The 18,820-nt window shown below is 43.3% G+C and overlaps 1 protein-coding gene across 2 annotated transcripts in view; it reads left to right on the top strand.

Moving 5' to 3' along the window:
* The window catches only part of dachd (dachshund d), a 314,871-nt gene that overhangs the window by 191,829 nt on the left and 104,222 nt on the right, over positions 1-18,820 (top strand). For both annotated transcript variants that reach the window (XM_071341973.1, XM_071341972.1), the window contains exon 3: positions 3,060-3,212. In XM_071341973.1, coding sequence (XP_071198074.1) covers positions 3,060-3,212 — 153 coding nt within the window. The remainder of the gene's footprint in view (positions 1-3,059; positions 3,213-18,820) is intronic.

Genomic DNA, 18,820 nt, shown 5'->3' with positions numbered 1-18,820 from the left:
ACTCGGGGACTGTAAAGAGACCCCTGGTGGCATGTCTTGTGGGGTATGCATGGGTGTCTGAGCTGTGTGCTAGTCGTTTAAACAGACTGCTCGGTGCTTTGAACATGTCAATACCTCTCACAAAGACAAGTAGTGATGCAGTATTTTGAGCCAGGAGAGATTGATTTGATTGCATGTCATTGATATTAGCTCTCTGTGTACATTTAAGGGCTAGGCGTGCTGCTCATTTGTCGGCCAACTAATTTGCCTATGTCCCTCTTTGTGGCACTTGACCATAAGACTGGGCAGTAGTCCAACAAAAACTAGGGCCTGTAGGACTTGTTTTGTTTATAGCAATGTAAAGAAAGCAGAGCAGCGCTTTATCACGGAACGACCTATCCCCGTCTTAGCTACCGTTGTATGTATATGTTTTGACCATGACAGTTTGCAATCCAGGGAGTTTACACCAAGCAGTTTAATCTCCTCATTTTGCTCAATTTCCACATTATTCAAAAACATGCGTCCTGTTTGCAATAAGTCACATAATAAGTTGTATTGGCTGACTCTTTGTGCAATAACAAAAAACTGCTTTTTTTAATGACTACCTCATCTCTGTACCCAACACATACAATTATCTGTAATGTCCAGTGGTGGAAAAAGTACCCAATTGTCTTACTTGAGTAAAAGTAAAGATTAATTAATAGAAAATGACTCAAGTAAAAGTGAAAGTCACCCAGTAAAATACTACTTGAGTAAAAGTCTAAAAGTATTTGGTTTTACATGTAGTTAAGTATCAAAAGTAAAAGTATAAATCATTTAAAATGTCTTATATTAAGCAAACCAGACAGCACAATTGTCTTGCTTTTTTAATGTACGGATAGCCAGGGGCACAGTTCAACACTCAGACAAAATTCACAAACAAAGCATTTGTGTTTAGTGAGTCTACCAGATCAGGCGCAGTAGGGATGACCAGGGATGTTCTCTTGATAAGTGTGTGAATTAGACAATTCTCCTGTTCTGCTCAGCATTCAAAATGTAACGAGTACTTTTGGGTGTCAGGGAAAACGTAAGGGGTAAAAAGTACATTATTTTCTTTAGGAATGTAGTAAAAGTTATAATAATAGTTATAATATGAATTGTAAAGTAAAGTAGAGATACCCCAGAAAACGACTTAAGTCTTACTTAAGTATTTTTACTTAAGTACTTTGCACCACTGGTAAGGTCCCTTAGTCGAGTAGTGAATTTGAAACACAGATTCAACCACAAAGACCAGGGAGGTTTTCCAATGCCTCACAAAGAAGAGCACCTATTGGTAGATGGGTCAAAACAAAAGCAGGCACTGAATATCCCTTTGAGCATGGTGAAGTTATTAATTACACTTTGGATGGTGTATCAGTACACCCAGTCACTACAAAGATAAAGGCATCCTTCCTAACTCAGTTACCGGAGAGGAAGGAAACCGCTCAGGGATTTCACCACGGGGCCACAGAGTTTAATGGCTGTGTTAGGAGAGAACTGAGGATGGATCAACAACATTGTAGTTACTCCACAATACTAACCTAATAGACAGAGTGAAAGGAAGGAAGCCTGTACAGAATCTAAAATACACTTTGTCATTACGGCGTGTTGTGTACATCAATATAATCCATTTACAATTCAAGCTCTAACACAACAAAATGTGGAATAAGTCAAGGGGTATGAATACTTTCTGAAGGCACTGTACACACGCACACCCCCCCCCACACACACACACACAAACACACACTTCCACGCACATACAACAGCCCCCCGCCCACAAACAGAAATAATGGCATGCCATTGCATATATGTTTTCCTGAGTCCATATGTTCCTATCAAAGCACACGGTGACGTCAATACAGTGTTAGTTGGGAGAGATAGAGCCAGCAACACGTTCATAGCAACCACATGTACAGAACAACATCTCGTCCACATGTTAACCTGCTGAAAAGCTATTTCATGTCATAAGATGTCATATTTACCAGCCAGTGGGGGAACAGGCTACGTAGAGTTACATAGTCACGTTGTGATGTTGTTAGCAGCATGAAAAGCTATTTCATATCATATTTACCAGCCAGATTTATTATGTAATATCTACATAGGTGTACAGAGGCCCGTTATCAGCAACCATCACTCCTGTGTTCCAATGGCACGTTGTGTTAGCTAATCCAAGTTCATCATTTTAAAAGGCTAATTTATCATTAGTAAACCATTTTGCAATTATGTTAGCACAGCTGAATACTGTTGTTCGGATTGAAGAAGCAATTAAACTGGCCTTCTTTAGACTAGGTGAGTATCTGGAGCGTCAGCATTTGTGGGTTTCAGCTACAACAGTCATTTACAACATTAACAATGTCTGCACTGTGTTTCTGATCAATTTGATGTTGTTTTAACAGACAAAAAAAATTGGCTTTTCTTTCAAAAACAAAGGCATTTCTAAGTGACCCCAAACTTTTGAACGGTAGTGTAGATATAGTTTAATTCTTGATTTATATACTGTACTTATTCAGTATGTAATATGCTGTATGTGTGCGTGACTTGTTCTCTTATCTCTTTGACCTTCCGACAACACATATAGAACGTCTTCGGGTCATGTTCAATGCGTTCCGTACGATGCACTTTCTTTTGATGCGCGCACATTTTGTCATGCTGTAGGACACAGACAGAAGAGTAACAAGAAGTGTGTGACAGAATGGCAGTGGGACTGGGGTACGCAGGTGTATATGTGCTGTAGGAAGTTGCTCTAACCTCTAGACCAGGAATAGGCAACTAGATTCAGCCATGGTTCGAGTGGATGGTCGGGGGCCTTGAACATGATTGTAATAATTTCTACACAGCAAATTGCCCGAACACTTTATGAAGAAGTTCCATAATAAATCATTTATATTTGTAAATGCTTGTTGCTCATTAAGTGTGAATAATTCCTAAGATCATTCACACGATGTTTAGTATATAACCTTTTTAAAAGCCTTTAAAAAAGATGCCGATCCTTGTTCTAGACCAACTAGCATTCTAAGTGTGTATCTAACTGTGTCCTGTCCTCTCTGGTGCGGTGTGTCCAGGGCTGACAGCGGCGGCGGCGGCAGCTGCCAACGCGGCCATCGCCGAGGCCATGAAGGTGAAGAAGATCAAGCTGGAGGTGATGAGCGGCTACCGCAGCAACGCCAACCAGCATGGGGCCGATGGCGAGAACGGAGATCTCAGCTCCGGCGTGGGTGAGTCAGTCAGTGTGACCTTCACACACACAGATGCACGTGAACGTGCGTACAGGTGCACACACTCACACAAAGACATGCATCCAGATAGCAATGCAGGTATGAATGCAGACGCTCAGACGCACACACGCGCACACACGCAAGGCGAGGATCAGAGTTTGCAGATCTCAGTTACATACAGCTTGTGTTGAAACAATGCTGTACATTTGTACAATGCCACTCCAAGAATCAATGCACCCGTACAGTAGCTGTCAAGCTAAGGTACTGGATTCCCATCATACCTATTCCTGCAAGTGTGGAGACAATGTAGGTCGTTCAGAAAATACAGGTCCAGTTGACACATCTACAAACTATTTTTGTTTTCCTTTTATTTATTTATTTGTCCAACTATTGTGCATTTTAATATAGAGCTAAACACATTGTCTAAGTCTTTGTAAGGCAATGGTACATTCTGTCTCTGCTGCACTGTAAAATCCAATCTAAAAACAACACAGAGATTGTTAAATACTACATTTAATCCATAAACACTGTATCCCAAAGCTATTCGCCATTAACTCAGTCTCTAATTTCTTTAATTTAATCATTGCTTTTTCAATATGTGCCATTTCAATTAATTATTAGCCCAGAAATACAGACAGATTTAGCTAATATTGCCACCGAGCCACTTAGTGTACTGTGGAAAATGATAATATAGTGGTGAATTATTATGAGCCCATTACAAATTATAGGATCCATGTAATCCCTAAAGCTTTGATTCGCTAAATAGTGTTTTCGATTCACTTACTCTTGCTAAGTGTCTCGATTCATGAATACATTTCGACAGAAGTACTAAGCAGTATGAACAAAGAAGCACAATTCTTTAAAAAAAAACGTACGGTTTTATCTGATCTTTTATAAACAATACAAGACATACACATACAAATGACAACATCATACAAACATCAATTACATCACACCTGCCCAGACTCACTAGCCCACACCCCCCCCATCTCCAGCGCCCACATGACTCTGAAACGTCACCATTTTGTTTCTCTCCGTAGCCCACGCGGTTTCAATATTGAAATAATAGATTATTTGATTTTTCCATTGTGTTAATAATGACTGATTGATTTCCAGGTTTTTAGTATACATTTTATCAAGATGAGTGATGAGAAGAGAATTGTCCAGTCCACTGGGTATCTCACTACACCCTCCTATGTCATGTCTTGAAATACGCAGATAGATGGATTAAAAATAAGTTTACATTATCATACTTCTGACACCCAACGTTCTAGCTCCGCCCACGACTGCCAGACTTGATAGCGTTCCCTGAAAGCATGGATTATTGAGTCATTATTTGTTTTACACTTATGACATGACTCTGCCGTTGTGCTGTAGAATTTGTGAATTGTGTCTCCTGTATAATACATTCTATACATTAGCTTATACCGGGTTAAGCATAACTTTTAATTAACTGTAATTTCATTAGTTATGCGACAACTTTCCCTCCATCTACATTGGTCAGTCCAAAATGACGTATTCATTCTGTCATGGAAGTCATTTACTGTATCCCTATGCCTTTCGTTTTCCATGTGGACCAATTTATCAGTGAATTGTGAAAAGTTATCCAAGGATTGTTCCAGAAGGTTGTGTTTTTAGGGAGTGATATTGGTGATTGTAGAAAACGTTTCATCTTCTTCCGTATTGTTGTAGTGTTGTTAACTATGAAGCTGTTCATGTCCTTAGCTTTGTCTATGAAAATAGACACGTAAAAAGATTCCGGGAATGAGCATGCACATCTTCAATAAGTACCCATTGTTCCTCTTTAGTGCATTTAACTACGTCCCAGGTAAAAGCCTTGGGTAGCGAGTTTATACAAATCGAGTCTGGAAGGTTAAAACAACCCTCAGACTTAGGAAGATGTAACATTTATTTTATGATGACTATGTATACTTTTTTAAAGAATGTCTTCGGTGGGGCAATTGTTATTACCGAGAATAAATATAAAAACTTTGGGAGCCATGCTATTCTGAAGAGGTTTATTATTTTGGGAAGATTGTTCCATTTAATTAGATCTGCTTTCCTATTGTTGAAATGGGATAAAGTTATCTTTATATAGTTGTGTGTTTGTTGTCACTTATTGAGTATCCTAAATATTTGGTATTTGTTGTGGTCTGCTTTCGTACTCTTCGAGAAGCACAATTCATGAGCTCTGAGGTCATCGATCCAAGAGAATAGACCAATAGAAGGAAAGAGAACGACAAATGAGAAAACAAGGCTATGCGATGACCAAAATCAAGAGAAATGTGAATAAGAGCTAACAAGAATGACAATGGAGCTAATAAGAAACTCTTTTATCTTTTTACAATTTCAATTGAAACCTTGAGCACATGGCCTGCCAGCCACGCATAAGAAAGCACTCCCTGAAGAATCATAATTCTGTTGAAGGGAGCAGTGGTGTGTGTGCGCGTGCACATGTCTGTGTTTGTGTGTATGCACGAGTGTGGATCCGCATGCATGTGTGTGTGTTGGTGTGGATACGGGGGCCACGGCATTAGCTCCCTGAGTGAAATATATGGCGGTGACGCCTCTCGACCCCATCCGCAATCAATTGGATTATTTTCCTTTAATATTTACTCACAGCGATGAGATGCTCGCGTGCATGGTGATGAACAGTCTGCCACTGGCATTTGAAGGTGACCTGTCACTGTGTATGGACAAATCTCTCGCTCGCGGAAATGTAGAAAATAAATCATTCGGGGCCTAGGCAGGGAGACAGACATTCTCTCTCTCCATCTATTTCTCTCTTTCTATACCTGTCTCCCTCTCTCTCTCTTCTTCCTCCCCTTCTCACTTACTCTCCCCGGATTTAAATCGCTCTCAGACGTACGATTTGAATAAATGCCTTGTTTCGTTAAAGCAATGGCTTGCTGAGAAAAAGAAGGTTTGGTACTGAAGCCGTCCTCATGTTGATTACTGGGTGACAGACATGTCTCGTGTGACAAGGTGTCCAGCAGAAGTCATCTTAATCAGTGGTTCTCTAACCTCTCCTAGGGGACCCCCGGCCTGGTGTTGGATCTATTCCAGAGACAGTACACTTAATTCAACTCGTCAACTCATTATGTCAATCAGCTCGTTGAGGGCTACAACAACATTGTGAAACATCTGGGGGTCCAGGGTTTGAGGACAGGGTTTGAGGGTTTAAGGACAGGGTTTGAGAACCATTGATATATGGCCCTTGTATAGTCTCTTTAGATGGACAACGGAGAGAGAAATGAATGTTTAACCAACATTTATGAAGGGACAAATCAACATTCCTGTAATGTTATGGCCTACAGTAGTATAGTATAGTCTGTTCGGATGGACCGCGGAGAGAGAGCAATTTTTAAAAAGGGAAAGCAACATTCCTTCGATGTTCCTTCAACATTATGTAGTTAGTATTCTCTCTTCAGATGGGCCAGGGAAAGAGAGCAACATTTAAGCAATGTTTAAAAGGGAAAGCCAAAGTTTCTCCATCATTTAAAAAGGAAAAATCAACATTCCGTCTATGTTTAAATTGCTAGTTGTACATAAAGGTTTGTTTGAATAGACCGGGAAGGGTCAGCTATTGTCAAATGGAATTTCTCCTCAGATACTTAACGGGTTAAATGAAGTAGTCATGTTTGTGAAGGGATCTCTTTTACTGAAAGGAAACGTATTGCGTTAAAACAAAAAAGTAACCTATTCCACTGTAGCATTAATATGGCGCCAGAGAACAAGGCTGACGTTTTACGTATTCCGAACCAATTGCGCTTTTTTTTTTGTTTCTTTGCGCTGTTTAACTTATTTTTTTTAACTTTTTTTGTACATAATGTTGCTGCTACCGTCTCTTATGACCGAAAATAATCTTTGGAAAGGTTAAACTACCAATGGGACATTCAAAACTGTCGTATCTTTTGCTTCACGGAGTCGTGGCTAAACGACCACATTATCAACATACTAGTTTGGTTTTACGCTGTATCGGCAGGATAGAACAGCGGCGTCTGATAGGACAAGGGGCGGCGGACTATGTATTTTTGTAAATAAAGGCTGGTGCACGATATCTAAGGAAGTCTCGAGGTTCACCTGAGGTAGAGTATCTCATGATAAGCTGTAGACCACACTATCTACCTAGAGAGTTTTCATCTGTATTTTTCGTAGCTGTCTACATACCACCACAGTCAGAGGCTGGCACTAACACTGCACTGAATGAGCTGCATTCTGCCATAAGCAAACAGGCAAAACGCTCACCCAGAGGCGGCTCTCCTAGTAGCCGGGGACTTTAATGCAGGGTATCTTAAATACATCTTACCAAATTTCTATCAGCATGTTAAATGTGCAACCAGAGGGAAAAAAACTCTGCACCACCTTTACTCCACACACAGAGACGCATACAAAGCTCTCCCTCACCCTCCATTTGGCAAATCTGACCATAATTTTATCCTACTGATTACTGCTTACAAGCACAAATTGAAGCAGGAAGCACCAGTGACTCGATCAATAAAAATGTGATCAGATGAAGCAGATGCTAAGCTACAGGACTGTTTTGCTAGCACAGACTGGAATATGTTCCGGGATTCCTCCGATGGCATTGATAAGTACACCACATCAGTCATTGGCTTCATCAATAAGTGCATTGATGATGTCATCCCCACAGTGACTGTATGTACATACCCCAACTAGAAGCCATTGATTACAGGCAACATCCACACTGAGCTAAAGGCTAGAGCTGCCACTTTCAAGGAGCGGGACTCTAACCCGGAAGCTGAGAAATCCCTCTATGCCCACCAAAGAACCATCAAAAAGGCAAGGCGTCAATACAGGACAAAGATTGAATCGTACTACACCGGCTCTGACGCTCGTCGGATGTGCAGGGCTTGCAAACGATTACGGACTACACAGCCGAGAGCTGCCCAGTGACACGAGCCGACCAGACAAGCTAAACTACTTCTATGCTCGCTTCGAGGCAAATAACACTGAAACATGCATGAGAGCACAAACTGTTCCGGAAGACTGTGATCACGCTCTCCGCAGCCGATGTGAGTAAGACCTTTAAACAGGTCAACATTCACAAGGCCGCAGGGCCAGACGGATTACCAGGACGTGTACTGCGAGCATGCGAGCATGCGCTGACCAACTGGCAAGTGTCTTTACTGACTTTTTCAACCTCTCCCTGTCCGAGTCTGTAATACTAATATGTTTTAATCCGACAACCATAGTCCCTGTGCCCAAGAACACTAAAGTATCCTGCCTAAATGACTACCAACCCGTAGCACTCACGTCTGTAGCCATGAAGTGCTTTGAAAGGCTGGCATGGCTCACATCAACACCATTATCACAGAAACCCTAGACCCACTCCAATTTGCATTCCGCCCTAACAGATTATGCCATCTCTATTGCACTCCACACTGCCCTTTCCCACCTGGACAAAAGGAATACCTATGTGAGAATGCTTTTCATTGGGGCGGCAGGTAGCCTAGTGGTTAGAGCGTTGGACGAGTAACCGAAAGGTTCCAAGATCGAATCCCCGAGCTGACAAGGTAAAAATCTGTCAGTCTGCCCCAGAACAAGGCACTGTTCCAAGGCCGTCATTAAAAATAAGAATTTGTTCTTAACTGACTTGCTAGTTAAATAAAGGTAAAATAAAAATTAATTGATGACAGCTCAGCGTTCAACACCATAGTTCCCTCAAAGCTCATCAATAAGCTAAGGACCCTGGGACTAAACACATCCTTCTGCAACTGTATCTTGGACTTCCTGACAGGCCACCCCCAAGTGGTGAGGGTAGGTTTCAACATATCCGCCGGGCTGATCCTCAACACAGGGGCCCCTCAGGGGTGCGTGCTTAGTCCCCTCCTGTACTCCCTGTTCACTCATGACTGCACGGCCAGGCACGACTCAACACCATCATTAAGTTTGCCGATGACACAACACTGGTTGGCCTGATCACCGACAACGACGATACAACCTATGGGGAGGAAGTCAGAGACCTGGCCGTGTGGTACCAGGACAGCAACCTCTCCCTTAATGTGATCAAGACAAAGGAGATGATTGTGGACTACAGGATAAAGAGGACCAAGCACGCCCACATTCTCATCGATGGGGCTGTGGTGAAGCAGGTTGAGAGCTTCAAGTTCCTTGGTGTCCACATCACCAACAACCTAACATGGTCCAAGCACACCAAGAAAGTTGTGAAGATGTCACAGCAAAACCTATTCCCCCTCAGGAGACTGAAAAGATTTGGCATGGGTCCTCAGATCTTCAAAAGTTTCTACAGCTGCACCATCGAGAGCATCTTGACTAGTTGCTTCCTTGCCTGGTATGGCAACTGCTTGGCCTCCGACCCCAAGGCCCTACAGAGGGTAGTGCGTACGGCCCAGTACATCACTGGGGCCAAGCTTCCTGCCATCCAGGACCTCTATACCAGGCGGTGTCAGAGGAAGGCCCTAAAAATGGTCAAAGACTCCAGCCACCCTAGTCATAGACTGTTCTCTCTTCTACCGCCCGGCAAGCGGTACCGGAGCGCCATGTCTAGGTCCAAGAGGCTTCTAAACAGCTTCTACCCTCAAGCCATACGACTCCTGAACATCTAATCAAATGGCTACCCAGACTAATTGCATTTCCCCCCTCTTTTACACCGCTGCTACTCTCTGTTGTTATCATCTATGCATAGTCACTTTAATAACTCTACCTACAGTACATGCACATATTGCCTCAACTAACCGGTGCCCCCGCACATTGACTCTGTACCGGTACCCCCCCCCCCCCCGTATATAGTCTTGCTATTGTTATTTTACTGCCGATCTTTAATATTTCTTATTCTTATTTGTATTTTTCAAACTGTATTGTTGGTTAGTGGCTCTTAATTAAGCATTTTACTGTAAGATGTAAACCTGTTGTATTCGGCGCATGTGACTAATACATTTTGATTTGATTTGATTTGAATTACAACAGCTCATTTGACACATGCCGTGAAGAGCATAAACATTTTGCTCATGTTTGCAACATAATCTGCCTCACTCTCAGCACTCAGGCCCTTGTCGATGATACTGCTTCTGCTAATGCTTACACTGCAGGGCAGTGCTGATGAGGAAGTGAAGTAATGCTCTCTTTTAAAGAAAGAGAGCTCATAGAAATTCAAAAGGTGTTGATAGTGATAATGACATTGTAACTATTGAAAATACGTAATACTACTACTAATAGTTTCAGACTAAAGCAGAGACAGTGGCAGAGACAGAGAGGCAGATACAGGCATACAAGTCAGAGGCAAAGCAGAGGCAGATACAGGCATACAAGTCAGAGGCAAAGCAGAGACAGAGAGATAAAGGCAGAGGCAGACACAGAGGTGGCATTCGAGGCCGAGGCAGGGACAGAAACAAAAGGAGGGACAAAGGCAGAGGCAGACACAGAGGAAGACACAGAGGCAGACACAGAGGCAGACACAGGCAGAGGTCGAACCAGAGAGACAGAGACAGAGCTAAAAACAGAAGCAGAAGCTGAAACATTTACAGAGGTAGAGAAGGAGGCAGACAAAGCCTGAGGTAGAGACAGAGGCTGAGACCGAGACAGGGAGTGAAGGACACCTTGTTCTGTTGGTGGAGTAGGATTGCGTTGCGTCTTTGTGTTGATGGAATGGAACAGGCTAAAGTTTCTCTCCCCCACATCAGAGAGAGAGAGAGAGCTTGTTCGCTGATTAGACAAACAGTTTGTCTCTCACTCTCTTTGATTCTCCCTGGCAGTCTTGCGAATGAGGTGGTGTGTGTTGGTTTCAAAGGGGGTTCGGAGGCCCTCTCGATGTGTACAATGTGGATTGTTCTTGTGGCTTTCAGGAAATGCCACAATTACAGATCACAGACCCAGGTAGAGCATGTGGGGCACTAGGCCTTTCAGTTGGATAAATGTCCAGCCATCTAAATCACATCAAAATGTATTCGTTGCGTACACAGTTTAGCAGATGTTATAGCGGTTACAGCGAAATGCTTACGTTACTAGCTCCTAACAATGTAGTAAAATGTCAAACAAAAAATCAAAAATAAATTTAAAAAACAAGAAAACAGAAAGAACAACAAGAAATCAAGAAATGTCAGAACGAATCCAATAACAGCCTAATTAGCACTGTAACTGTGATCCAAATGCGATCTACAGTTGAAGTCGGAAGTTTACATACACCTTAGCCTAATACATTTAAACTCAGTTTTTCACAATTCCTGACATTTAATCCTAGTAAAAATTCCCTGTTTTAGGTCAGTTAAGATCACCACTTTATTTTAAGAATGTGAAATGTCAGAATAATAGTACAGAGAATGATTTATTTCAGCTTTTATTTCTCTCATCACATTCCCAGTGGGTCAGAAGTTTACATACAGTCAATAGGTATTTGGTAGCATTGCCTTGGGTTAAACGTTTTGCGTAGCCTTCCACAAACTTCACACAATAAGTTGGGTGTATTTTGGCCCATTCCTCCTGACAGAGATGGTGTAACTGAGTCAGGTTTGTAGGCCTCCTTGCTTGCACACGCTATTTTCAGTTCTGCCCACAAATTTTCTATCGGATTGAGGTCATGGCTTTGTGATGGCCACGCCAATACCTTGACTGTGTTGTCCTTAGCCATTTTGCCACAACTCTGGAAGTGTGCTTGGGGTCATTGTCCATTTGGAAGACCCATTTGCGACCAAGCTATAACTTCCTGACTGATGTCTTGAGATGTTGCTTCAATATATCCACATAGTTTGCCTCCCTCATGATGCCATCTGTTTTGTGAAGTGCACCAGTCCCTCCTGCAGCAAAGCACCCCCACAACATGATGCTGCCACCCCCGTGCTTCACGGTTGGGATGGTGTTCTTCGGCTTGCAAGCCTCCTCATTTTTCCTCCAAATATAACGATGGTCATTATGGCCAAACAGTTCTATTTTTGTTTCATCAGACCAGAGGACATTTCTCCAAAAAGTACGATCTTTGTCCCCATGTGCAATTGCAAACCGTAGTATGGCTTTTATATGGCGGTTTTGGAGCAGTGGCTTCTTCCTTGCTGAGCGGCCTTTCAGGTTATGTCGTTACAGGATTAGTTTTACTGTGGATATAGATACGTTTGTGCCTGCTTCTTCCAGCATCTTCACAAGGTCCTTTGCTGTTGTTCTGGGATTGATTTGCACTTTTCACACCAAAGTACGTTCATCTCTAGGAGACAGAACGCGTCTCCTTCCTGAGCAGTATGACGGCTGCGTGGTCCCATGGTGTTTGTACTTGCGTACTATTGTTTGTGCAGATGAACATGGTACCTTCAGGCGTTTGGAAATTTCTCCCAAGGATGAACCAGACTTGTGGAGGTCTACAATTGTTTTTCTGAGGTCTTGGCTGATTTCTTTTGATTTTCCCATGATGTCAAGCAAAGAGGCACTGAGTTTGAAGGTAGGCCTTGAAATACATCCACAGGTACACCTTCAATTGACTCAAATGATGTCAATTAGCCTATCAGAAGCTTCTCAAGCCATGACATAATTTTCTGAAATTTTCCAAGCTGTTTAATAGCACAGTCAACTTAGTATGTAAACTTCTGACCCACTGGAATTGTGATACAGTAAATTATAAGTGAAATAATCTGTTTGTAAACAATTGTAGGAAAATTTACTTGTGTCATGCACAAAGTAGATGTCCTAACCGACTTGCCAAGACTATAGTTTGTCAACAAGACATTTGTGGAGTGGTTGAAAAGCTAGTTTTAATGACTCAAACCTAAGTGTATGTAAACTTCTGACTTCAACTGTATATGTATCTTCACTGGATGAATTTACAAAGATATACAAGGAATGCAATATACAATAGCAGAAATATTTGAATGAGCTATGTCGAGAAGTATATAAATACACAGTAAAGTACAGTATATAATTACACTGTACAAAAGGAAATTAGAATCCGGAATATAAATAATATACAGTGAGGGAAAAAAGTATTTGATCCCCTGCTGATTTTGTACGTTTGCCCACTGACAAAGAAATGATCAGTCTATAATTTTAATGGTAGGTTTATTTGAACAGTGAGAGACAGAATAACAACAAAAATATCCAGAAAAATGCATGTCAAAAATGTTATAAATTGATTTGCATTTTAATGAGGGAAATAAGTATTTGACCCCTTCTCAATCAAAAAGATTTCTGGCTCCAAGGTGTCTTTCATACAGGTAACGAACGGAGATTAGGAGCACACTCTTAAAGGGAGTGCTCCTAATCTCAGTTTCTTACCTGTATAAAAGATACCTGTCCACAGAAGCAATCAATCAATCAGATTCCAAACTCTCCACCATGGCCAAGACCAAAGAGCTCTCCAAGGATGTCAGGGACAAGATTGTAGACCTACACAAGGCTGGAATGGGCTACAAGACCATCGCCAAGCAGCTTGGTGAGAAGGTGACAACAGTTTCTGTGATTATTCGCAAATGGAAGAAACACAAAAGAACTGTCAATCTCCCTCAGCCTGGGGCTCCATGCAAGATCTCACCTCGTGGAGTTGCAATTATCATAAGAACGGTGAGGAATCAGCCCAGAACTACACAGGAGGATCTTGTCAATGATCTCAAGGCAGCTGGGACCATAGTCATCAAGAAAACAATTGGTAACACACTATGCCGTGAAGGACTGAAATCCTGCAGCGCCCGCAAGGTCCCCCTGCTCAAGAAAGCACATATACATGCCCGTCTGAAGTTTGCCAATGAACATCTGAATGATTCAGAGGACAACTGGGTGAACGTGTTGTGGTCAGATGAGACCAAAATGGAGTTCTTTGGCATCAACCCAACTTGCCGTGTTTGGAGGAGGAGGAATGCTGCCTATGACCCCAAGAAACCATCCCCATCGTCAAACATGGAGGTGGAAACATTATGCTTTGGGGGTGTTTTTCTGCTAAAGGGACAGGACAACTTCACCGCATCAAAGGGACGATGGACGGGGCCATGTACCGTCAAATCTTGGGTGAAAACCTCCTTCCCTCAGCCAGGGTATTGAAAATGGGTCGTGGATGGGTATTCCAGCATGACAATGACCCAAAACACACGGCCAAGGCAACAAAGGAGTGGCTCAAGAAGAAGCACATTAAGGTCCTGGAGTGGCCTAGCCAGTCTCCAGACCTTAATCCCATAGAAAATCTGTGGAGGGAGCTGAAGGTTCGAGTTGCCAAACGTCAGCCTCGAAACCTTAATGACTTGAAGAAGATCTGCAAAGAGGAGTGGGACAAAATCCCTCCTGAGATGTGTGCAAACCTGGTGGCCAACTACAAGAAACGTCTGACCTCTGTGATTGCCAACAAGGGTTTTGCCACCAAGTACTAAGTCATGTTTTGCAGAGGGGTCAAATACTTATTTCCCTCATTAAAATGCAAATCAATTCATAACATTTTTGACATGCGTTTTTCTGGATTTTTTTGTTGATATTCTGTCTCTCACTGTTCAAATAAACCTACCATTAAAATTATAGACTGATCATTTCTTTGTCAGTGGGCAAACGTACAAAATCAGCAGGGGATCAAATACTTTTTTCCCTCACTGTATAAGGTCCCACAGTTGACAGTGCATGTCAGAGCAAAAACCAAGCCATCAAGTCAAAGGAATTGTCCGTAGAGCTCCTAGACAGGTTTGTGTCGAGGCACAGATCTGGGGAACGGTACCAAAAAATGTCTACAGCATTGAAGGTCCCCAAGAACACGGTGGTCTCCATCATTCTTAAATGGAAGGAGTTTGGAACCGCCCGGCCAAACTGAGCAATCGATGAAGAGCGGCCTTAGTCAGGGAGGTGACCAAGAACCCAATGGCCACTCAGTGCTCTATAGTTCCTCTATAGTTCCTCTGTGAAGATTGGAGAACCTTCCAGAAGGACAACCATCTCTGCAGCACCACCAATCAGGCCTTTATGGTAGAGTGGCCAGACGGAAGCCACTCCTCAGTAAAAGGCACTTGACAGCCCGCTTGGAGTTTGCCAAAAGGCACCTAAAGACTCTCAGACCATGAGAAAAAGGATTCTCTGGTCTGATAAAACCAAGATTGAACTCTTTGGCCTGAATGCCAAGTGTCACGTCTGGAGGAAACCTGGCACCATTCCTACGGTGAAGCATGGTGGTGGCAGCATCATGCTGTGGGAGTGTATTTCCACAGCAGGGACTGGGTGACTAGTCAGGATCGAGGGAAAGATGAACGGAGCAAAGTACAGAGAGATCCTAGATGAAAACCTGCTCCAGAGCGCTCATGAGTGGCTTCGGGACAAGTCTCTGGATATCCTTGAGTGGCCCAGGCAGAGCCCGGTCTTGAACCTGATCGAACGTCTCTGGAGAGACCTGAAAATAGCTGTGCTGCAATGCTCCCCATCCAACCTGACAGAGCTGGATGCTCTCAATGGTGCATCTGTAGAAGTTTGTGAGGGCACAAGCCAAATTTCTCAGGTTGAGGAGACGCTGTTGCACCTTCTTCACCACACTGTCTGTGTGAAGTGATGTGCACGCTGAGGAACTTGAAGCTTTTAAACCTCTCCACTGCGTCCCCATCAATGTGGATGGGGGTGCGCTGTCTCTGCTGTCTCCTGTAGCCCACGTTCACGGAGAGGTTATTTTCCTGGCATCACTCCGCCAAGGCACTCACCTCCTCCCTGTAGGCTGCCTCGTTGTTGTTGGTCATCAGGCCTACCACTGTTGTGTCGTCAGCAAACTTGCTGATTGGGTTGGAGACTTGTGTGGCCACGCATTCATGGGTGACCAGGGAGTACAGGAGGGGCTGAGCATCACCTCTTTGGGGCCCCTGTAATGAGGATCAGCGTGGCGGAGGTGTTGTTGCCTACCTTCACCACTTGGGGTCAGAATGTCAGGAAGTCGAGGATGCAGTTGCACTGGGAGGGGTTCAGACCCATGGCCCTGAGCTTAGTGATGAGCTTGGAGTGCGCTATGGTGTTGAAGGCCGAGCTGTATTCGATGAACACCACTCTTACATAGGTATTCCTCTTGTACAACGTGGGGTAGAGTAGTGTGCAGTGCAATGGTGATCCTGTCGTCCGTGTATCTATTGGAGTGGAATGAAAATTGTAGTGGGTCTAGGGTGTCAGGTAAGATGGAGGTGGTGTAGTCCTTAACTAGCCTCTCAAAGCACTTCATGATTAGAGAAGTGAGTGCTATGGGGTGATATTCATTTAGTTCAGTTACATTCACTTTCTTGGGTACAGGAATGATGGTGGGCATCTTGAAGCAAGTGGAGACAACAGACTGGGATAGTGAGAGATTGGATATGTCCGTAAACCCTCTAGCCAGGTGGTCTGCGCATGCTCTCAAGATGTTGCTTGGATTGCCTTCTTGGCCAGCAGCCTTGCGAGGCTTAACACTCTTAAATATCTTACTTACGTTAGCCACGAAGACCTTGTGAGATGCGGGGGACCATGTCTGCGGCTCAGTGATGTTTTCCTCATAATGGGTGAAGAAGGTGTTTAGCTTGTCCGGAAGCGCGGTGTCAGTGTCCGCGATGTAGTTGGCTTTTGCTTTATAATCCATGGTTGTTGGAGTCCCAGCCACATGTGTATTGTGTCAGAGCCATTGAATTGCCACTCCACGTTGTCTCTATACTGACATTTTGCTATTTTAATCGTCTGTTTGTGCACGTCCATGTTTGCAGTCACCCGGGATGAATGGGGCTGCCTCGGGATTGACACCTTATTGGTGTCAATAGTTTATAAGGCAGCAAGAACTTATTTTTCTGTGAGTTGAAAAAAATAAAAACGCTGAATACCATTTCCCAAGTCACGTGAAGTTGACTGATCATCCATCGAGGCAACTGGACGCTGTATGTGGAAGGAACAGTCAACTGGAGGCTGTATGTGGGAAGACCAGTCAACTGGAGGCTGTATGTGGGAGGAAAAGTCAACTGGAGACTGTGTGTAGGAAGAACAGTCAACTGGAGACTGTGTGTAGGAAGAACAGTCAACTGGAGGCTGTATGTGGGAGGAACAGTAAACTGGAGGCTGTATGTGGGAGGAACAGTAAACTGGAGGCTGTATGTGGGAAGAACAGTCAACTGGAGGCTGTATGTAGGAAGAACAGTCAACTGGAGGCTGTATGTGGGAAGAACAGTCAACTGACTGACCAAGACCAGTATGACCACCATTTCTTTCATTTTGGGAACCAGCTGAGATAAAAGCTCTGAATAATAAATATAATGATGGAATGCCTGGGGCGAGAATTAGTATTATTATTATTAGAGTTTTTCAATTTGGTATCTCTAATGCAAGCAATAGGACAGTGGTAGCTGATATAATTTGCAAAAACACCACTAGCAAAATATGTATGGGATAAGGTCAATTAATGAGGAGTTTGCTCGATTTTTTACGTTCATCCGAGTGGGTTTCTTTATCAGCTGAGTCAAGTTTAAAACAGATATATCACAACCAGTTCTGATACCAGAAAGGGTTTTATACAATCAGAAATAATATCAACAAAGATGTTTAGAGAGCATGATTCCATAAGAGGAGATCTTACATGAATAGGGGCCCCGGTGGTGGGAGAGATGATGAGGAGACATTGTACTCTCTTCCTGGGGTCGTCCAGTGAACTTCGGGAGGACCCGTCTGTGTTTGAGAAGATGGGGGCCCTGTGTTTGTGCCTGTGTGTGTGGGCCGGGGCCGGGGCCCCCGAGAGGGCTCCATGAGAAGGAGACCACAGCTGTATGCAGCAAGCAACTAATTGGCCCTTATCTGGCTGTCCCATTCATCTTCATTTTTGACCAATTACTGAGCATTATCTGTGTTCTTAGTTGGCTATGGGACTTAATCCTTTTTGGTTAAGCTGCTGGTAACGGCTTGCCAAATTTCAAATGGGGAAGGAGAGCGGGAGGAGGAGAGAAGCCCCCCCCCCCCCGAGGAAGGAATCAATAAACAGTGACATGACGAGAGAGAGAGAATTAGGCCAAAATCCACTAATAATAAAAACTCAAAAAAGAGCAATTCAGTTTTATAAACATCTAAAATACAGTGACACCCTCTCATATCATTACCAAGCCCTGCAATGCCAAGAGCTGAGCAAAGAAAACAGTCCCCTCATCCAGCTGGTCCTGGGGCTGAGTTCACAAACCTGTTCTACTAACACACTGAAGCCTCAGGACCAGAACATCCAATCAATCAGAATAAACCAAATTACAACACAATCATAACAAAACTACATTGCTTATTGGGAAGCACAAACACAAAGCAAAATGCAGTGCTATCTGGCCCTAATCGACAGTACACCATGGCTAAATATTTGACCATGGTTACTGATCAAAACCTCAGAAAAACCTTGACAAAGTACAGGCTCAGTGAGCACAGCCTTGCCATTAAGAAGGGTAGACACAGGAAATCCTGGCTCCCTGTAGAGGAAAGGCCGTGCAACCACTGCACAACAGCAGAACCTGAGACGGAGCTGCATTTCCTGACAAAATGTCAAAAATATAAAATAATTTGAGAGTGTCATTTTCCCAAATTTGAAACCCTTATTCAAGGTTTCAAAGACCTCTCTGATGAGAAGAGGCTACCCGTCCTGTTGGGGGAGGACGCAGAGAGCTGTGGGTTGGCAATCTGACAGACCAATCAACCTGCACATGTCCTCTACTGTATGC

Source organism: Salvelinus alpinus, chromosome 14 (assembly GCF_045679555.1).
Source record: "Salvelinus alpinus chromosome 14, SLU_Salpinus.1, whole genome shotgun sequence".
In the NCBI taxonomy this organism is placed as follows: domain Eukaryota; kingdom Metazoa; phylum Chordata; class Actinopteri; order Salmoniformes; family Salmonidae; genus Salvelinus; species Salvelinus alpinus.
The sequence above is the reverse complement of the archived record's forward strand: the minus strand, read 5'-3'. Positions and strand labels throughout refer to the sequence as shown.